This window comes from Elaeis guineensis, chromosome 5 (assembly GCF_000442705.2).
Source record: "Elaeis guineensis isolate ETL-2024a chromosome 5, EG11, whole genome shotgun sequence".
Lineage (NCBI taxonomy): Eukaryota > Viridiplantae > Streptophyta > Magnoliopsida > Arecales > Arecaceae > Elaeis > Elaeis guineensis.
The window spans coordinates 31,287,677-31,310,131 of NC_025997.2; the positions used below are offsets into that span (position 1 = coordinate 31,287,677).

At 36.9% G+C, this 22,455-nt stretch overlaps 2 protein-coding genes across 7 annotated transcripts; both read left to right on the forward strand.

The window, feature by feature from the left end:
- Positions 1 to 240: 240 nt before the first annotated feature.
- LOC105045298 (uncharacterized) lies at positions 241 to 5,925 on the forward strand. 2 transcript variants are annotated; one of them, XM_073257850.1, is made up of 3 exons: positions 241 to 904; positions 4,247 to 4,876; positions 5,786 to 5,925. In XM_073257850.1, the coding sequence occupies exons 1-3, from the start codon at positions 242 to 244 to the stop codon at positions 5,798 to 5,800; spliced, it is 1,308 nt and encodes a 435-aa protein (XP_073113951.1). In that variant the 5' UTR covers position 241; the 3' UTR covers positions 5,801 to 5,925. The 2 variants fall into 2 exon arrangements, with proteins under 2 accessions (XP_073113951.1, XP_029120777.2); XM_029264944.2 differs by lacking the exon at positions 5,786 to 5,925 and having other exon boundaries at positions 4,247 to 5,190.
- Positions 5,926 to 6,022: 97 nt separating this feature from the next.
- LOC105045229 (divinyl chlorophyllide a 8-vinyl-reductase, chloroplastic) lies at positions 6,023 to 14,794 on the forward strand. 5 transcript variants are annotated; one of them, XM_073257853.1, is made up of 3 exons: positions 6,023 to 7,327; positions 7,677 to 7,815; positions 14,659 to 14,794. In XM_073257853.1, the coding sequence occupies exon 1, from the start codon at positions 6,025 to 6,027 to the stop codon at positions 7,264 to 7,266; it is 1,242 nt and encodes a 413-aa protein (XP_073113954.1). In that variant the 5' UTR covers positions 6,023 to 6,024; the 3' UTR covers positions 7,267 to 7,327; positions 7,677 to 7,815; positions 14,659 to 14,794. The 5 variants fall into 5 exon arrangements, with proteins under 5 accessions (XP_073113954.1, XP_073113952.1, XP_073113953.1 ...); XM_073257851.1 differs by lacking the exon at positions 14,659 to 14,794 and adding an exon at positions 12,967 to 13,346; XM_073257852.1 differs by lacking the exon at positions 14,659 to 14,794 and adding an exon at positions 11,347 to 12,608.
- Positions 14,795 to 22,455: the final 7,661 nt, after the last annotated feature.

The following is a 22,455-nucleotide window of genomic DNA, read 5'->3' on the forward strand; positions in this document are numbered from 1 at the left end:
CTTGGTAATTAGTTCTAGAATAAAATCGTAAATGTCTACAATTAATGAAATTAGTGACAAAAATGATAACGAAACTATACATAAGCATGCATTAATGGAAGATCCATCACTTTGTGTTCTCTGAACCGGCCCGGTTCAACCTTGGGACCCGGCCAAACCACTTTCCCTCTTTCACAGAGATTCGATCATTCAAAAAGATTCCGAATCCCCTTCTACCTCTCACATCCCTGATAAATCTCAAATGTCCAAGAAGAAAATCCCTACTAGAAGCGACCCCGGCGGCAATGGCAACCCCAGCCGAAGCCCATCCCAACAAACGTCTCTTCGAAGGTCTCCTGGTTTCCATCCTCAGAAGAACGATGATCCCAATTACATGAAGAATCCTGAGGTGAAACCCCAACTCCGATCCCCCGCTATCTCGCCGGATTCTAAACGGACCCCGAAGAAGCCCTCGAGATCGCTCAAAACCCGTCAAGTTTCCGCCGCCGACACCGCCGATGTCTCCCAGAGCCGGAGAAGGTCCCCGAGATTGGCCTCCAGTTCCGCCGAGGTCACAAAGAAAGAGGCCGATTGCTCACAAAGCCGAAGGAGGTCTCCGAGGTTCGCCGCTAATTTGGCTGAGGTTATGACGAAAGACGACAATTTGGATGTCGAGTGGAGGCGGTCTGCGAGTTTTGGTGTTGATGGGTCTGAGGATGAGAGGGGTGATAGAGAGAAGGGGAGGGGAGAGAAGAAGAGGAGACAGAGGGAGGAGAATGTTGAAGTGGAGATGGACACTGGAAGAAGTGAGGTGGAGGAGTGTTGTGGTTTTGAGGGGTGGACGAGAGAGCAGGATGCAGCATTGCGGAGGGCTTACTTTTCGGCGAAGCCATCACCGCATTTCTGGAAGAAGGTCTCCAAAATGGTATTTTTCTAAGCCTTTCGCCATTTCCCTTTGGTAGTTTTGGTATGATTCTCGTGATGTAGGATTCTTGACATGGGAAATCCTGCTGGAATACTCATTTGTAAGATTTATTACTCACTTGAGACCTCAAATACATGCAAATGCGTCCATTTTGTTATTGATCACACCTAGATTAACCGGCTATTAGGTATCCAGTGCAGATAAAGTTGATAGTTGACAACTTGACGTATAGGTTTTGATTGAAGTAGTTTGCATAATGGAAGTTAAAATTTCTTCTGACTTCCCTATGTCTGCAGTAAATGTCCCTTACTAGCAGCTCTGGCATGCCAATTGTGTACAAGAGTTTCTGCAAAACTTCCGCATGTGCTTCTTCTCATGATCAGGATTATGTAGCGTGGTTACTTGAAATTTTGAAAATGTCTTTACTTCTTTACTATGGTAATACCTAACCAAAACATTTAGCAAATTTTTCCACATATCTAGCATTTATAGATTATGCAAAATGTAGAGAGGCTAGCAGATAATGAGTAAATTTGGAACCTATGAGGGCAATTTGGAAGTTGCAATGCTTATACAGGTTTGGCAAGATTCCTGAACTGGAGGACTAGTTAAAACATTTTGCAGTTTGATGATTAACATAGCTGGCCTTATTGAAGGTTCTTTTTAATTTTTTAAAAAATGATTTTGAATGGTCTGATTTCTCCATTTTAGATACTTAAAGAAGATGACGGGAAAAGAAATGACAGGAAAAGGTGGAGGGTTGAGTCATGATTGATGGCAGATTTAAAGTGGAGGTATATAGTATGAGATGGATTTGGTGAATATTTCGAACTCTACATATTTATGAGTGACACACCACAATTGACTTGATCATGTAGAGAAAATGTAGTAGTTCTGGTAGAGTTGTGTAAGTGATGCACTTCGACTTGATGTTGTTGCATTGAGAAAGGGCAAGGCTTTGCTAAGGCATTCATGTTGGGGATGTAAAAGATCCCCCAAGAAAGTGGATATATTGCAGTGGGAAAAATATGTTTCTTTGGGGCAATGATCTGTAAACTGTAATGGGGTTGCACTAGCAGTGACCATAAGTTAGGACTTCTTCCAGTGACATAATATTGGGTGAAGAAGATATTTCTAAAGGAGAAGAATTTTTTATTGTCTGGTTGAAGCCTTTTTGATCTTGACACAACAGAACAAGGAACTTGAACCGAGGAGATTCAACTTTGCATGTTTACAAGAGATCATTTTGAAAGGATTAAGAAAAAGTCTAAGGAGATTGATGTTGGCTTATTGATATAAATATGTGGACATGATAAAAAGAATGGTATTGGGACATTTATTGAAAAAATATTCAAAGGAGATATTCATATCTAGAAATTATGATGGAACATTGATAAGCTAGTAGCTTTTAAAATAGCATTAGAGAAGGTAATTGTAATAAAACAAATGCTTAGGTGTAGTACAAGTCAGCAGGAAGGAAAGAACTGTATGCAACTAGAGATGGATATACAATGCAAGGTATTCTGGATGGAGAAGAAATACAAATGTGGTGGCTTAACAGCAAAAGCCATGCAAGGAGAAATAGTAAAGGAGAGGAGTGGCATATATAATGGACAAGGATTTTGAGTTAGGAAGTAGGAACTTGGTGAGAAGTTTGCTATCTATCAATGAGAAATAACCATGACTCAGATTAATATGCATATCTGTGTCTAGTCTCCTGAAGAAGAAAGAGAAATTGATGCAAATATTGTAATATATTACTAGGAAAGAAAGTTTGATCACCCAAGATAGGTTAATAGCCATTTATTTGCATTCTAGAAATGGAAAAGAAGCTATAAAATAAAAGTACATTACCCAGTCATTGTCCTGGCAATCCAGGATCTTTGAAGGGGCAAACTGGGAATACACCTAATCTTTAGCTTCTTTTTCGTTTTTTTTTACTAAATGCCTGCTCTAGGATTCAAAGCCACACCATTGCACTTGTTCGCCCAAGCCTTTTACCATTGCACCAAACGATGACTGCTAAAGGCAGAAGCTATAAAATAACTAAGAAAAATTTGTTGAAGAAATCTAAAGATAGAAAATATACTGTTCTTCAAAATGGGATAAAAAATAATGATGGATCAGACAATATTTTCTTCTAAAAGATTGCTGGACTATCAGAATCAAGTAGTAAATGAAAGAATGAGTGAGCAAACTTGGTGGTGGATTGTAGAAAATCAAAAAGTGATTATGAGAAAAGTGATCGTGCTTCTAAATGAGAGAAGTCACAACTATATAGGCCCCAACAGGTATAAGAACTGGAGACTCAGATAAAATAGTGATGTTAAAATTGGAAACTCAAAGAAGATAATGGGGTTGCAATGTAACTTTTGTTGGTATATTCAGGCCAAGGATTAAAACACCATGCACCTATATTCATGCCAATTACTGCTAGCATGTAGGGGGCAAGATCCTCTCCCAGAAAAAGGGTTTGCTTGCCAATCTACAAGTAACATGGACCGATATGGACTGGCATGATAAAATGGAATGTGCCTGTATTTAGCTGGCGCTAGTACAGATTGGTATATGTTGGCACCTAAATACTTGTTTCAAGCAAAATCTTTGGCATAACTGGTTATGGGTCCTGGACTTCATTTTCTGAAAGACTTTTGTGTGGTGATTATTAGCTATGCCACGTGTTTGTTTTCAATGGTGGTCATTTGCTGCATATAATATTGGTTGCTTGATGTCTGTGTAAGTTCTGTCTTTTAAATTCCATAGGGACTCTCTTGGATAGAAATAATAAAGCTTGCTTGCTTCTAGAAATGGTGTCAATAAATGATTGGTGTATTTCCTTAGTTCTCTTTATATTTTTGACAAAACTAAGATTTCTTTGTAGATTTCATTATTTGCAAGGTCTATTATTGTGCTTGTTCGTTCATGCCAACAATTATATTACTATAGACATTCACATTTATTAGAGCTTAGAGTATAATGAGTTTGTTGCAAAGAAGAAATGTTGTCATTTGGTTGACTAACCTCTTCTTCATTGAACACATGCATCTTTTGCAATGCAAATGGCGATGTAACTTCCATACAGGTGGTTATGCATTTTACTGGTAATATTAATCTCTGTATAAAGCCTGCTAAAGCAAATATCCAAGTAGAAATCGAAATATTTCTGGGACCATGTTAGGAACTTCAAATCTCTGTTACTCCATTGCTTTGAGTCAGCTGAACTTGTTTATTTTTTCTTCAACGTGCATGCTGAATATTTTGCCATATTTTTTCTGAATCCAATCCCATGATGTCAGCTTGCCATAAAGTTAACATAATATCTGTTATTGTAACTTTCTGCAGGTGCCAGGGAAGTCTGCACAGGAATGCTTCAACAGGATCCATGCTGACCTTGCAACCCCAACTCAACCTCAACCTCGTTCACGGGCAAATAGATTGAATCTTTCTCCTGTAGGCATTTTCACTTTGTCAGACAGTAAATCTACGGAGCTTATGAAGACAAAAGTAAAAAGGGTTAGAAGTAGTAAACAGAATATTCTTGTTGCACAAAAGACAGCAAGGCATTTAATGAGGAAGCACTGCCTCGTAGATCGAAGCCAGGAAGCAGATCATTTCTTAATTCTTGAAACTTCACCATACTTGCTACCCCAGGAACATCCAGAGATTAACTCACCTGATTGCATAATTAAACCCTCCAGTTGCCTCCAAAAATGCAGTGAGAGATCTTCATCATCTCACAAGAAAATGCTCTCAAGATTCAAGACGCGGCAAGCTGATCCAAGTCCTGAGGTTCTGAAGCAGATAAAGAACATAGCTCTGCATGAAAAATACATTGACCACCTGCATTGTAGAGATGCAAGGAGAAGAACTTTTGCTAAGACTGCAAATTCTGATGCTGATTGGTGTACCAAGACCAACACTGAGCTGGAAATTGGAGCTCTCAAAGCTGCAAGGACTTCTCTCATTTCTGAGGTAAGAGATCACATCAACCATTTTCGACAAATCCAGGCTAACTTGCTGGACAACCATGAAAGTTTTGACACTGATGATGACGGTGATGATACTGATGATTATGTTGATGATGAATGAATATAATGGACAAGCAGCCAGGCAACTCCCAGTAAAATTTCTTTGATTGCCTTTGTTAATGAGAGATGAGATAGATACATTTGTCATTAATGGAATAGGCCCCGGCGTTCTGTTATGCCTACTACTGTTAAAGACCTGTTCAGTGCCTCAATAACTCTTAAAAGATAAATGCAAGTGCTTCCATGCTTTTCTTTCCTTTTTTTTTTTCTTTTATAATAAATTCAACCAATAAAGAGGGAGTAAGATACCTTTGAAACGTATTGCATACCACAGGTAACCATCATAAGTCTGGATTGTGAGTACTCTTAAAGCACTTGAAAAATCAATATTATTTCAAAGAAGCTCACACTTTTATCAACTATTCAAAGGATGAACGCTCCGTAATTTTCACCCCATCATACATGTTGCATTGGATATTAGGAAGGTAATCTCTTACTAAGTGGATGGCAATTTTTTTACGTCCAGCCTGCAGTAGTACACATGCCAAATTTTTTCTTTGTTTGCCTTTTTGTGCTTTGGACAACAAAGGTTGCATGGAGTTATCTAGATTTGGTACATTGACAGCGTGGTGTTTGTTGACATGTTCTTTTGTTGGCATCTTCTCTCTGTCTGATAGGGCTATCTACCGTGGGCATGGTTGCATTCCGGGTAATTTTAATCAGCACCTAGTTTTGATTTTTGAATCAGTGTTGGGAGATATTACAATTAGTGATATCAATTTATTCAGTATGGTCAATTATTAAACTCATTTCAGGTTTCCACCAGTCTGAAGAATTCAGTTTCTGGTTTCAGGTTAAAATTAATTGAGAACTTTAACTAACGACCTTCTGAACGCTGCCCACAAGATACCATTATCCACCAGCCACAAACTTGTTCTCTTTCTAAGCAACCATACAAGAAGCCACATCACCAGCCACCACTCTCACACCCCCCGGTCCACAGCCCTCCCTCTCTTCCTTCACCTCGTCCCTCCCCTCTCCTTCCACATCCATCCCATATACGAAACTCTTATCCGGTCTCCCCAAACTCAAATGCTCCTCTCCATCTCCTCCTCCAATCCCCTTCTCCTCCACTCCCATCCCCACCTCTCCTCTCTCCCCCACTTCCCTTCCTCCCTTCTCATTTCCCCTCTAATAAACCCCTCCAAGCCCAAACCCAGCACCATAAAACTCTCCATCGATGCATCCAGTTCTCCCATCCCACCTTCTCCAGTACTCAAACCCACCACCACCCCCTCCCCTTCCTTCAGAACCAAACCCCCCAAAGACATCAACATCCTCGTCACCGGCTCCACCGGCTACATCGGCAAGTTCGTCGTCCGCGAGCTCTGCCGGCGGGGCTTCAACGTGATCGCCGTCGCCCGCGAGCGCAGCGGCATCCGCGGCCGCAACGACAAGGACCAGACCCTCCAGCAGCTCGCCGGCTCCACCGTCTGCTTCTCCGATGTCACCGACCTCGACGCCCTCCACCGCTCTCTCGATTCCCTCGGTCTTCCCATCGACGCCGTCGTCTGCTGCCTCGCCAGCCGCACCGGCGGCATCAAGGACTCGTGGAAGATTGACTACAGCGCCACCCGGAACAGCCTCGTCGCCGGCCGCCGGCTCGGCGCATCCCACCTCGTCCTCTTGTCCGCAATCTGCGTGCAGAAACCACTCCTTGAGTTCCAGAGGGCGAAGCTCAAGTTTGAAGCGAAGCTCGAGAAGGAGGCTGCTGATGGGACTGGATTCACCTACAGCATTGTTCGTCCGACTGCCTTCTTCAAGAGCTTGGGCGGGCAGGTGGAGACGGTGAAGGGCGGGAAGCCTTATGTGATGTTCGGCGATGGCAGGCTTTGCGCCTGCAAGCCGATCAGCGAGGAGGACCTCGCATCCTTCATTGCTGATTGCGTGATGGATGAAGATAAGGCCTGCAAAATTTTGCCTATTGGCGGACCGGGGAAGGCATTGACACCATTGGAGCAGGGGGAGATGCTGTTCAGGTTGCTCGGACAGGAGCCCAAGTTCTTGAAGGTGCCAATTGGAGTGATGGACTTTGCAATTGGGGTGCTTGATTTTCTTTCCAAAATATTTCCATCACTGGAGGATGCAGCAGAGTTTGGGAGGATTGGAAGGTACTATGCGGCAGAGAGTATGCTGGTTTTGGACCCGGAGACAGGGGAGTACAGTGCGGATAAGACGCCGAGCTATGGGGAGGATACGTTGGAGGATTTCTTTGCAAGAGTGATCAGAGAGGGGATGGCTGGTCAGGAATTGGGGGAGCAGACCATTTTTTAAGTTCTATAATGAAGAGATAAATTAGTGAATTCAGAAAAGGAGAGCAAAAAGAGCTCTCAAGGTATTGCCAATTCATCGATACATGTTTGTTTAACTATGATAAGCTTCTTGTACTATATTTGCTTGAGAATCAAAATACCTGCATGGATCTGCAGTTTTGTGTTATACTTTGTGGATGCTATTTCCTGAGTAAGTAAAGCTAATTTTGGTTGCTTTTTGTCTATTTAGAGGCTGCTTAAATTAATGAAACATCATTTCATATGACTTTTTTTAATCATTTTTATTTTATTTAAATATTAATAATGCTTATGAAGACTGTACTTGTTGAAGTTAATTCTTATTTGCAAACTTTATGAATTACTCTGTCAAAGCTTATCTGGCGTATTCAGAGAGTGAATTTCCCTTTACAGGATTTTGCATCACAAGTGCCGTGCTAGTCCTGATGATGGGTTCACTTATATGGCCTGGACAAAAGCAAATTGGTCAGATTGTAATAATCAAAACTGGTTGACCTTTAGATGTTCTCTCTTCAAGGCTGACTTGCAACAGGTGAGCCACATTAGAATATAATATATCCTGTTCCAATTGATAGTACTTTCCAATAGTTGCGAATGTTCTGATAGTTCTGTATGCCATATATCGGAGCTGTTGTTTGAAACTATCAGCTATTACAGGCTGCTAATGTTGACAGAGTTAGTTCTTTTATGCTGAAATTTTTGATAGGCAAGACCTGAATGTATCTTATGGAGATATCTCTCCTTCTGTTTATTTTCTCCAAAATAAGGAATCAATATTTCCCATGACCACAAAATAGTAACTGTAGTAGTTCTTTATTTTCATGATGGAACATATTGTTAGTTGCACCTTGTTTGCTAGTATACTGGACTAATCATCATCACTTAACCATCTCCCATTTGATGATTTTGTAAATTGGTATCATACCTAAAGTTCTTTCCTATGAGAATTTACATTTTAAGAACTCCTGAATAGTCAATAATCTTCTTACAAAATGGTTTTACATGCTGAAAAGCTCATATCAAGTAGACTGCATAATGAGTTGCACAAAATGCATCCATCATTTGCCTACCTGCCGAGAATAGCCATCCTCACCTTGTGTTGCAGCGTTTCACCTCCCTGACTAAAGGGACAAGCTGGTATTGATGGATGATTTAGCACAGGTAGTGTCCATCTAACTTGATTTTGGATTTATAACCCCTGACAAATAGTTTGTTTTCTGAATCCTGTTTTAATAATATTTGAGAGCTTACAATATAAATAGGCTATCAAGGGCCTAGAAAATTATAAGCCTTCTCAAACAAAATTAGTTGGAACTATAACCTGACAACTTCATGGACTAGACTGACCTTGCTTGAAATGAGCTTCAATACTGATTTTTGCAGCATCTGTAGGTGTATTTAGTTTAATGAAAGCACTCTTAGTTGCTGGACCAGTTTGGAAGATACAATCTTCTGAGAGAAGGATTACGGTGTATTGTCTTGGCTTGTTCTATATCTAACATCGGTGACTACCTGGACCACCGCTTCAGTATAGTTGATTTTGAGATTCAATGTTTTTCTTTTCAAAATCTAGCACTCAAAGAGGAAGACACAAGAAATTTGCTAGTTTGAAGGGAAAGTAAGCATGCATTGCTTTTAGATGATCATCACATTTAGTATTCGTACCATCAAATCTGTAATTATAATGCAGCTAGGACAACTAAGAGTTTTCACTAAGACAGATTATATGTATATGCATTTGTCATTGTGCAAGTGCGTGTTGATGATAGGATCATCTACGCTAAAGCAGGGTAATAGCGGCAGCATGGCTTCTGAAAATCAGCTTTATTTAGTATGGTCATCTGATTGCTTTCTTTTTTTTTTTTTGGTGAAGTGAAGTGATGGGCAAAATACAGTTCATTTAGTTAAGATAATATAGTAAAATACATGGTAACAGAGCATATAGAAAGAAGCATAAACTGAGAAATCACTAAGGAAAATAACATTTAAAGCAGAGGCATTACCCTAATGCAATCTCCTAATTAGTTGTCATTATTGACCCATATAGTTGAACTTTTGGATGCTTCCAATGCTCCAGTGAAAATGACCAGGGGCAAAAAGAAAAGAAAAGAATGCTTTTATATCACGCAGTTAGTTCACATTTGAAAGTGTGGTAACGATCTTAACATGCTAATGGCTCAACTAGGAGGAAAGGTAACCATAGTGAAAAAGCCTTATCTATCTAACTAGTATTGGGCTTTTGTTCTCTATTCATGAAATGAAAAAATGTAAATTATATGCTTACATGGGTACTTTGAAAAAAGAAGAAGAAGAAGAAGAATGGAGCATAATTAGTCGTTATACAAGTAGCTTACTAATATATATTCTACTTGCAGGTAAACGAATTACAATAAGATAATCAGACAAAGAAAAACATTTTTAAGACATCATTCCTATTACATGTATATTTATCATTTATTCTCACAAATTATATGGAAACTGGAATTCCTATACTAATCATGTTGACAGTACAATGAGTATGTTGCAACCAATATTAGTAACATAAGGATGATGGAACCCATGAGAGAGAGAGAGAGAGAGAGAGAGAGAGATTGAAACACCACTTGTCAACAAAATTTGTCAAAGATGTAGTGCACTTTCTTCACTCCAGTATGAGAATTTCTTTCTAGACCTGTGTATCCAATGGAAGCCATAGCACCAGCTGCTGAAGCTATGACCACTGCCATAAACTACATCAAGTGTTGACCAACCTTGATCAGATTTAATTGTTGGGCTATTATGTTTTTGTGATATCATAAAACAGGTGTTTCTTCTTTTTGTCTAGTTTTGATTGTTAAATTGGTTCCTTATTCCAACAATTATTATGTATTCTTTTGGGTTATTGATTTAACTTGATCATGTTTGATATAACTAAATGTTTGAGCAAAGGTATTTCAATGCAAGGGTAATTCATGTAGTTTCAACTTTCATGTTTAATCTTCAAATATATATCGGCAAGGAAAAATGAACCTTGAAATTTACAGTTTGTGTTAATATGTTATGAAAAAGTTTGTTATGAATCCATGAAGAATTTAGAAGCTAGAAAAAAATTATGAAGAAACTCGATTTGGTTTTGCAGATTAATTTCTAAAAAAAAGTTTAACAACAAGACCAAGTTTATTAGAAAAAAAAAGGAGAAAATAAAGGGTGAAACTTAGTTTAAATGTTTAACAGTTTCTCCTCCATTATAGGTAGCTCCTTTTTTTTTTTTTGAAAAAAAAAAAGGATGTTGGTGGACTGCACTCACATCCTAACCGCATTTTCCACAATTTTTTGGTTCAATTAGAAAAGGCAAATGTTTTAATTTAATTTAATTTTTCTATTACTTTTGTCAAAAATATGGAGGAAGTGCCACCAGTTCAATGCTAGGACCTGTCTCCGGTGAATGCTCGGAGGAGAGGGTGCTAACTAGTGGAACCAAGTGTTATTGGCCCTTTAACTATTGAATTATATTTCCTTCTTTTTGATTTCTTGGTAAACAAGCAGAGCTAAATTATTGACATGTCTATATATAAGCTTTTATATAACAAAATCTGAAGGGAATAGAAATCATTAACTACATCAGCAAATCAGAGATAACATCATAAACTTGGTTAATAATTGGTAGAATTTTCATATGTATGCCACAAATGGATTTTAAAAGCTAATAACTTATAAAAATTAGTAGGGGTTAGATAATTATTTTCAAAATTAATTGTTTGAATAATCAATTGTGATTCATAAATTAAAAATTCTTTTAAATTGTCATAATATTTTTTTGATCATGGTTGATCATTGAAAAAAAGATTAGTGAACAAACTTAATTATTAAATTGTCATAATATGGTAATTAGGTGAATACCATATGTATAATGTCACTCATCTTTATCTTCTTATTTTGTTATATATATATATATATATATATATATATATATATATATATATATATATATATATATATATATATATATATATATATATATATATATATATTAATCATCAATAAGAGATGGAAAGATAAATCCTTATGCTACTACTGTTTTTAGGCTTCCTTACCAAAGCCATGAACATTAACTGAAACAAGATCTTCAACTTGGGATTTGGTTTGAGTTGGAGACAGCAGAAACTGCCACTGTAAGAACAGTGCATAATCGAGCAAGAGACATCACCACCACAAAACATTTGCACTCATTGGCAAACATTGAGAACATAATCAAATAATCGGATAAAACCAGTGGAGAAAATTTGGAAATTTGTGTGATACATGAGGGCTGCAAGTTGATTGTACTTAGCCTTTACAGTCATAGGGAATGGTGATGGTGGGACAGAACTTACTTGGGTCTGCTTGCTTGTGACTGCTACTGTGAGAGCTGTTAGTGTTGTCATGAAGAACAAAAGCCTCAGAACAAGATCAACTTTCGGATGGTTAGAATGTGAAGGAGCAAATGGGTGGAGCATGCATATAGGTGGATGCCATGGACTTTTGGAGTCGAGCTACAAGATTTTGAATGAAAAAAAGTGGACTAGATTGATATATAATATGGGTATCCTTCAATGGCATGTAGGTATACCTTGTGTGACCAAATCTATTTTCCTCGCTGGACATGCTTCTAGGAGGGCATTCGTAGTTGTTATATCATATTTCACGTAAAGCAAAAGAACTACTTATAAATAATGGGAGCACTGAGAATTCTAGTTTCCTTTAGCTTCAGTTCCAAAATGTTAGAGTAGGTCTGCTGCAGAGAAGAGAACCATGCAACAAGTGGGAAGATGACTTTCTGCAGAAGGGTAACCCAAGCCAGGAACAGGTGAAAATAAAGTTTGATGATTGAACTAAATTATATAGCCCAATGGTTGCAGGCATGTGGGCCTCTTCCATGGGAGGATGTTCTACGTTCAAATCTCACAATTGAGTGGGTCTCCAGTGTAAGCCATGAGTAAAAGGTGGCATTACCACATTACCATCAAAATAAATAAATAAAAATAATTACCATATTTTGAACAAAGTTTGATGGCATTGGTAGGTGAAGATGTGAAGAATTAAAGTTTGAGGCTTATGTATTGGGAACTAGTTTTAGTTTGATCACCTCATGATTCGGGTAGCACAGAAAGAAAGACTCTGGAAAACCTAAATACCAATCCTAGAAGGCTGGAATGTCTCAATATGCATCTTAGCTGCAAGCTGAAATGAAGTTACACCATGTAAATGCCAGAGATGTTAGTGTATTTGTTTATGGAAGTGTATTGCTGAATGGTGTTAGTGAATGCGTCAACCCTCTTATGTTAATGCTTGTCATAGTTTTTTCAATGACAGCTACTGGCACAGATCTGAACTTGCGATGGTAATTTCACCTTTTCATGATTAAAGTTAGTGCCTGAGAAAAAAATAAACAATTTATATCATTTACTACTAGTTTCTATGCTATGCTGAATTTACTTACTATTGTGACAAGCACATCATTTAATACTTCAGGGAGGAAACATGGAATATAATGGGATCATCTAACTGCTACAATTGATTGAAACAGATATCTGAGCATACATGTACTTTCATTAGACAATGTTGCCACTACAAGGAGCATGCTAACAGATAGCCTTAATTAGCTCCAGTTAATAGTATTCACACCTTGCCAGCAAGAAGCTTGATACCTTTAATGGTTTTAAAGTTGCAGGCAAGCACATGTATTCTCAATATGGAGAAGTCTTGGTATGAATTCTGTCGTGTGATACTAAGCTTTTGAATTAAGATGCACGATTCACGTTAAGCCTGGTGCCAGGATTCTGAAGCTTTGTGCTTTAGATTGCTGTTCGAGTGTCCTACATATCCACCTGTGAGGATCAGGAAAAAAACCTAAATTCTTGGTGCCTGTTTGGTATTGCTTTTGTTTTCAGAAACTAAAGAACTCCTAACAACTTTTATCACAGTTGGCTGGCACCTCACTCCCAAGAGCTTCCTCTTCAAAGTGTCCACTATTCAAATCCCAAGTATTGTTTAATAAAAAAATAAAAAAAAAGACTGAAAAACACGTGTGGTGAAATCTTTTTGTTTCCTGAAGTTGTTTGTATAATTTTTAGAGCTTTTGCTAGCAAATGTTTGTTGCTTCTGAAAAAAGAATGAAAATAAAATAAAGGAAGAGCATAAGCTTTATGCAAATACTGCCTTGAACATCAATCTCCTTGTGCTATTTCACCTCTTGTAGTGAAACAAAAACAGGCATTTTTCAATTAATTAAGTGTATGGAAAAATGTATACATCAACATTTCATGAAGGACACAAGTTGTTGGAGACTCTAGATGTTTGAGGGATCTAGAATGTGAGTTATAGGTTGAAGGTGGGTAGGCAGTTGGAAGTATACTAGCAAAATGGGAAAATGGCACATTCTTATATCTAAAATTCTCTTTTGCTAACATAGTCAGGACCATTTTATTGAATGGAATGGCATGAAGGGAGGACACATTCACCTTTATCTCTTCAAGCAGGAGGCAACTTGTGAGTTTGAAATGAAAAGAGAAGAAATGTACATATGCAATCTAATCACAATAAAGCTTCTTATGATGAAGAAAATCTGAATTCCTGAAGCAACTGATCTCCATTGCTTCGTACTCATTTTAGCATGACCCTATGCAAATATGCAAGGGCAAAGTGGAACTTAATCGCATATATAGCTATATTAAAGTTGCATTTGATTTCGAATGCATAGCAAGCCAGGGGTGGACAGATTTAACCATTTATCACCGTTTCTTTTGCGCTGATGTTTGGCTGGTTAAAATAATGACTTACTCTTATCCACCATCTAACCAACAGCAAACAGAACCTAAGAAACAAAATTGCAGGGAAACTTCACAAAATGCACCATTATTCAATGCAGACGTTCTGGTATTAAGAGATGTGGAAAAAAAAAAAAAGTCCGAGAAATTATACTATAAGGGTCGAGTTCCCAATCTCTAGGAGGGTATTGATTTAGTTGGATGGGTGTTTCCAGCAAAACAAGTTATATTGAGATGCTATATCATTTTAAATAGATAGGGAGGATCATTGTAGGAACATGAAGATCTTAATTCACCCAAGATTCCTTGCATGTGTCAATCATCTTGACTATGCCAATTCAAAAAGAACTATATATTAAACATTATATCTGGGGTTATGTCAAGAAATTAGTAATTGTCTGAGGAACTGGCTACTTGAATAAATGGCCTATCTGAATATGTTTCTCTATGTTTCCCGATCGTTCCTCCAAGACAGTAGACATTGAGGTTGGAGAAAACTCGTCAACCTATGGCTCTTGTTTGCTGTTATGCACATTTTTAAAAGTGCGAGAAAGCTTCTTCCTAATCTCATAATCCATTGTGCATGGCAGGTGAACCCAACGCGGAGCCATACTATATCTATGCAAGTATTCTCTCAAATATGGAAGCTGGCTAATTGGAACAATCTCAAATTTGTGGATTCTTGGGGAAGTCAGTCTACTTATCATCGCTAACATTTTCTCAAAAAGATTAAAAACGAGCAACAAGAAAAGGGTTGAGGGGTGGGGTGGGTCTTCATATTCTCATCATCAACAAGAAAAGGGTTGATGGGGGGGATGGGTCTTCATATTCTCATCAAATGGTTCACGCTTCGGAAGAAATGATACCATTTCAACTGTAATAGAAAATCCAACCACAAATGCCAATTTTAAAGCAAAATTAGTTAGATGCATATATGTATGCATGCATTTGTGTGTACGCTTGGTAATGCTTTTTTAAATTTTTTGCAGATATTAGATTTGACTGGGATCTGATGTCCTAAGCATATGTCTAGATCGAATAGTGTAAGAAGTCATATTAGTTTTCTTGCTTCCAACTTAAAGAAATCCTTTTGGTAATGTTTTTTTAAATTTCTTGCAGATATTAGATTTGACTAGGATCTGTCCTAGCTCTCAAGCATATGTCTAGATCGAATAGTGTAAGAAGTCATATTAGTTTTCTTGCTTCAAACTTAAAGAAACCCTCACGTAAATGAGCATGTAATCTACTTCTAGGAGTAAATGAGAAAGGAACAAAATATCGCTTCCGGTGGCTGACTGCCATTGAGATTTTGATCCAAAAGGTCTTGATCTCTTTGAACAACCGTTCTTCTCCCTACTTGATATCATCTTTGCAAGTTGCAAAAAAAAAAAATGTTTGTTTGCTAAGTTAATCCAAAAATTTATGAGATCTGCTCATTTTTGTAAAGGAGTGTTTGGTTTGCAATCGAAATCAGAATGGGAATGAAAATCGAAATGTCTTGGAATCAAAATCGGAATGGCCAAATCTCCCGAAGCATTTGGTTCGTGACCGAAATTAGAATTGGAATGAAAATTTGAATCCATAGAGGAGAGTAGGGATTGAGTTCTATATAAATTGAGCCATTTTTATTCCACTCCGAAATCGAAATCGGAATGGGACTCTTTCCAACCAAACGGTTGGAATGAGAGTTATCCATTCTGATTTCAATTCTAGACCCCCACTCCCTCCAACCAAACACCCTCTAATTTTAATTTAGCAACTTTCTCAAATATACTTCATTAAACCGTATTATCATGGTCATTGGTTACATATTAAAGTAGCTTTCAACAAACTAAAAACTCAAGAAACAATTAAAAGTCTTAAGGGTACTATTAGAGGTCATATAAACCATAAGAATCTCACATAATGAAGAAGCAGAGATTCATTCTCTTACTAACCCTTTTTGGTCAAACACATGCTACGATATCAACTCTCTTTCTCAAAAGAGCATATGTTTTATAGTATTGAAGATACCATACAAACTTGAGTTTAGACACACGACGGTGCCCACCCCAATCAGCATTCATAAATTTCTTTAAACATAAGTCATTTTTCTGATAGCAAAAGAAATAATTTGTAGTGCCTTTAAATATCTCAAGATCTTTTTGATAGTCTTCTACTGATTTGGTCCTAGATTAGACTAATATCGGCTGACTAGACCCACTGCATAATATATATCATGCCTTGTACACATCATAGTATAGATAAGGCTTCCAACCGCACTAGATATGGCACTTTGGACATTTTCTCTCTTTCTTCTAAAGTCTTTGGATACATCTTAAGGCTTAAGCCTTCATCTTTTGCTACAAGAGTATCAAATGGATTACAAGTTTTCATATAAAAATGGTTAAGAATTTTTTTATACATATTTTTTATGACAAAGCCACAAGTTTTCTTGAACGATCTCTATAGATTTTTACACCAAATATATAACTTGCTTCTCCCATGTCCTTCATTTCAAATTTTAAAGATAACCACCCTTGGTAATAATGACATATTTCTTGTCATTCCCAACTAATAAAATATCATCCACATAGAGTAATAATATTATAAACTTTTTTTGTGAATGTTTGACATACACATGTAGTCTTCATATATCATTGTAAAGCTATATAAAATTATAACTTGATGAAATCTCAAATTTCACTATTTAGATGCTTGCTTTAGGCCATATATTGATTTCTTGAGCTTACATACCTATTTCTCTTGGCCTTTAGCAATGAAACCTACAGGTTATTCTACGTAGAATTCTTCTAATTCTCCATTAAGAAATACTATTTTAACATCCATTTAATATAATTCTAAATCCAATTGCACTACTATGGCTAGTGCTGGTACAGTCAATCAACCTCTGGCCACGTGGCAAAATCATCTATTTTCAAGTCAAGTTGGTTGTTGGCCATCCTGATTTTACTTTCAGTTTGATTTTGTGCTAATCTGAAGTGATCAGCAGAATATTATGATTAGCTCAACTTTTATCCAATCTGCCACTAGATACATCAGTCCATAACCGATGTAAACTTAGGAGAATGATAATCACTCTATGGCTCCGTTACGGCTGTTGTCCAACACCACAACAACTATTTTTCAACTATACTATGGCTAATTGCCACATGGGCAAATAGCCTATAACCTCTATATAGCTGGTCATTCTGTTATAAAAAACTAACGGCCTAACAAGCTCTCCTAATAGACTAACGGTCTAAGCAAATTTTCTCTATATAAAAAGGGATGAGATACTCTCTGGAAGGTAAGTTTCAACTCATAGAGTACAGACTCTACTGAACTTTTTTCTCTACTGAAAGGAACCAAAATCTCTTAATCTTTCTATCCAAAACTTCTCTTCTCACCTTTCATTTTCTTTATTTTCACTATCTATTTTCAAGATCTCGATTGACTTAAGCATCGGATGGCTATAAATCGAAGGATACCCCATCGGTCCTAGGATTTCTTTTGCAGGTTCACTCGTGATCTATATCGATATGATTCTCAACATCTCTCCAACTCTTTCCAGCACTAATCTCATCCTCTTTCCTCTGGAGCTTTGCTATAATAGATTGACACTAAAAAAAGGACTCAACCTAAGTATAAATTGTAAATAGGAAGATGCAGAATCATCCTCTATCTGCACCATCTCCTCCAAAAGATGCATAGGAGAATACTCAACCTTCGGTTACAGTTGATCCACAATAATTAAATCTTTTGGTTCAGTAGGTCCAAACTCTTACTGCTACGGTACAACAACTCCAACTACCACAAAGCAGTAGCAAGAAATGGCCCTTTAAGAAGCTTAGTCTCACTACACCCAGTAACCAATTTATCAAGATCTTCATCGTGATCATTACTTTACACACATTGATCAATCTTTTGAAGAAGAATCTGCTCCACATAGTTAGAAATTACATTAGAAGGAAGGTCTTGCATAGAAGATCCAAGATCTTGAAAAGAAATTGATGGAAGTATAGCTTGGAAGCTAACCTCAAAGTAGAAGAGATTTCAATCTACGATCCCCTTTCTCTCAAAAATTCTGGATGAGCGGATTCCTTCTCGATTCAAGATGCCAATGGTGGAATCGTTTGATGATTTCACTAATCCTCTGGATCATCTTGAAAGCTTTAGAGCCGTCATGAGACTACAAGAGGCATCTGATGTCCTGCTTTGTATCGCCTTCCCTATTATCCTCAAAAAATCTATAAAAATTTAATTTTTTGGACTCCAACTAAGATCTGTTCCTTTCTTCGAACAATTGGCAAACCTATTCATCATTCATTTTGATAATAATTGGGTCCATTTGAAGATACTAATAGTCTTTTTACTATTAAAAAATAGGAAGGTGAATCTCTCCGAGAATATGCAACACATTTCAATGCCACTATATTGAAAGTAAATATCTTCAATAAGTCCGTTGCAATGACAACATTAAAGCAAGAACTCTAAAGTAATCGTCTGATCTTCTCCCTTAACAAGAATTATCTAGATACTTATGAGTAAATATTGATTCGAATCCGAAAATATGCTCAAGCTGAAGAAGAAGAAATCATACTCCACCATGCGAAGAAGGAGAAGAACAGGAGAAAATGGCCCCGAGAAGAAGATTGTGGAAATCGGCCAGGGAACAACTTTGACCCACCTCAGAAAAATTCGAGGTCACCCCTTTGTCTGCTCTTCATATCTGGATATTAATGAAAATCGAGGACCACGGATATCTTCGTCAGCCCAACTTTATGAAGGCTCCACCATTGAAAAGAGATAAAAGAAAGTACTACCACTACCATAGAGACTATGGCCATGATACTAAAAAATGTCGACAGCTTAAAGATGAAATTCAAATTCTAATTTGTCGAGATCATCTCGGCAAATTTGTTTGAGATCGGATAACTCAAACTGTAGAACATCACCAAAAGCCTAATGATGATGCTGAACTCAATCAACCTACTATTGGGGTTATCAATATGATCTAAGATCCTAATGAAGACTAGGGAGCAGGCAAGAGTCCTTCCCCAAAGCAGCAACATGCTGATGATATCATTTTATTTTTCGATGCTGATGTTCAAGGAGTCCAGACTCCTTATAATGATGCTGTTGTCATCTCTATAACCATAGTGAAATATGATGTAAAAAAAATATTAGTTGATAATGAAAATTCTGCTGATGTATTATTCTATGACGCATTCTAAAAAATGAACATGCTAGATTAGTTAAAATAGGTTGGCACTCCACTGATCAAATTTTCTAGAGATCTTATAGTTGTGGAGGGAGAGATCACCCTACCAATCACTGTAGGAAAAAAACCCCATCAGTCGATTATATAACTCACCTTCCTAGTTGTCAAAATACTATCAATCTATAATGCTATTTTTGACTGACCTAAACTCAGTGCCCTCAAGGCGGTGGTCACCACTTATCATCTATTAGTCTGATTTTTAATAAAGAATGGAGTTAAAAAAATACAAAGAGATCAAATACTTGCTAAGCAATGCTTCTTGATAGCTACAAAGATAAAGAAATAAGTATAAATCTTACCAATTGAAGTATCCGATCAAAAAGATAAAACTGAGATCAGCAAAAATGGAGGTGAAGCAGTTGAGTAACTTATTACTGTCCCTTTAGGTGAAGATCCAGAGAAAACTGTGTAGATCGGATCTCAGTTAAAGTCCGATTTAAAAGAAAAATTGATATCTTTTCTTCGGACAAATGCCGATGTCTTCATCCGGTTAGCTTCTGACATGATGAAAATGTCTGTCGATGTCATTGTATACGAGCTAAATATTGATCCAACATATAAACCAATATAGCAAAAGAAAAGAAGTTTTGCTCTAAAAAGATAAAAAATCATAGATGAAAAAGTCGACAAACTTTCGAAAGCTAGTTTCATCAGAGAAGCTTAATATCCAAAGTGGATCGCTAATGTTATTATGGTCAAAAAAGCAAATGTCAAATGGAGAATCTATCTTGATTATATCGATCTTAACAAAGTCTGTCTCAAAGATAGATTTTCTCTTCTAAGGATTGATCATCTTGTTGATGTCACTTCAGGACATAAACTGCTAAGCTTTATGGATGCTTTTTTTGACTATAATCAGATCAGAATGGCTTCCAAAGATGAAAAAAATATAGTCTTCATCATCGAAAGAGATTTGTATTGTTATAAAATGATATCTTTTGATCTTAAAAATATCGGTGCTATATATCAACATTTGATCAACAAGATCTTCAAGCAGCAAATAGGTCGTAATATGAAAGTTTATGTTGATGATATGCTGGTGAAAAGAACTGAAGCAAATTAGCATATTACCGATCTGGAAGAAGTTTTTGGAAAATTTCATAAATATCAAATGAAACTCAACCCCAATAAATATGCTTTTGGAGTTATATAAGAAAAATTCTTAGGTTTTCTTATAACTCAAAGAAGAATTGAAGCTAATCCCAAAAAAATCTAAGTGTTACTCAAAATGAAGCATCCAAGCATAATAAAGAAGGTACAATGACTCATAGGACAGGTCGCATCACTCAATCGGTTTATCTCTAGATTGGCTAAGAAATGTCTCCCTTTCTTTAAAATTTTGAGACAAATAAAGGATTTTAATTGGTCAGATGAATACTGAGCTACTTTCGATGATTTCAAAAAGTACTTCGGATCACCTCCATTACTATCAAACTAATTGAAGGTGAGAAATTATTCATATATTTATCTATCTCATCTAATGCTGTTAGCTCAATTTTAGATCGAGATGATGTAGGAACACAGAGACTAATTTATTACACTAGTAAATTGCTATGGGATGCTAAAATCTGATATACTAGAATACAAAAAATGGTATATGCACTTATCACATCGGCTTGATGACTTCATCTTTATTTTCAAACTTATACCATTGTCATCTTAACTGACCAACCTCTGAAGTCGGTCGTATAATGACTTGACACCTCAGGTTGGATAGCCCAATGGGCTACTAAACTTGGTAAATTTGATATTTATTATTGACCTTGATCTTCAATGAAAGCTCAAGTTTTAGCCAATTTTATTATGGCATGCTTCATTTTTGATGAGGAATTGGCCTCAAAAAGCCTAGAGGAGATTGTTGAAGATTTTAATTGGGTGTTACATGTTAATAGAGCATTAAATTCAAAAGAAAATGAAACTGGTATAATTCTTGCCAGTCTAGAAGGTATTGTCACCGAACATGCTTTGAGATTCAACTTCAATACCTCAAAAACTAGGGCAGAATATGAAGCACTCACTGCTGGACTCAAAGTGGCAAAAGAACTCGAAGTCAAAAGACTTAAAGTTTTCATCAATTTTCTAACTTATCGTTGGACAGGTACGAGGTCAATTCAAAGCTAAAAATATCATAATATCTTAATATTTATAAAATATGAAGGAATTATCTAAAAATTTTGAAAATTTAGAGATCATACAAATTTCGAGATTAAAGAATACTTGAGCTGATGCTCTTTCACATTTAGCCACATCAGGATTTTTTGAACTAAATCAAAGAGTTTTTATTGATATCCTTGGAAGACCTAGCATAGAAGCCTTACCAATTGCCCAAATTGACCATGAACCAAGCTAGATTGATCCATTGGTGGATTACATTGCCAAAAGAGTTTTGCCAACTGATCTTATTGAAACTAGGAGAATTAAAAGACAGGCTTCATAGTATATTATTCAAAATGATCGATTATACAAAAGATCATATTCTTTTCTATTACTTCAATGTTTGCAACCATCAGAAGTCAATCATACTCTTCAAGAAGTCCATGAAGGAATCTGTGGTAATTACTTAGAGGGTAGGTCGCTAGCCTACAAAGTTATTTGACAGGATTATTATTGGCCAACTATCCAAAAGGATATAGCCGATCTCGTCAACAAATGTGATCCATGTCAAAGGTATGCTAATATTCAACATCAGTCTATAGTCGAACTCATTTTCATTATAGCACCTAGGCCTTCTGCTATATGGAGAATGGATATCTTTGGACCTTTTTTAGTGGTGACAAGATAAAAAAATTTTTAGTTGTGGCTATTGATTACTTCACTAAATGGATGGAAGCTAAACCTCTGGTATAAATCACTAAAAAAAAGATGCAAGACTTTATCTGAAAATCAATTATCTATTATTTTGGCTTACCTCGATCATTATCATCGATAATGGATAACAAATCGATAATCAAAAATTCAAAAAGCTCTATTCTAAGCTTCACATCGACCACAGGCTTATTGAGAAACCTCCGATACAACTTTCATATCAGATGAGGATCGCCTCGTGTGAAACCTGGATGTTATCCAGTGGACAAAGAAGAACAGAGAAGATGGCTAGGGTTTGGCATTGAAACCAGAAAGGGAG

What these genes read in the sequence shown, in the direction of transcription:
- LOC105045298 (XM_029264944.2), top strand. Translation starts at nt 242, where the DNA reads ATGTCCAAGAAGAAAATCCCTACTAGAAGCGACCCCGGCGGCAATGGC. An exon ending in GGAAGAAGGTCTCCAAAATG is followed by an intron (nt 905 to 4,246) that starts GTATTTTTCTAA and finishes AACTTTCTGCAG; the next exon opens with GTGCCAGGGAAGTCTGCACA.
- LOC105045229 (XM_073257853.1), top strand. Translation starts at nt 6,025, where the DNA reads ATGCTCCTCTCCATCTCCTCCTCCAATCCCCTTCTCCTCCACTCCCAT.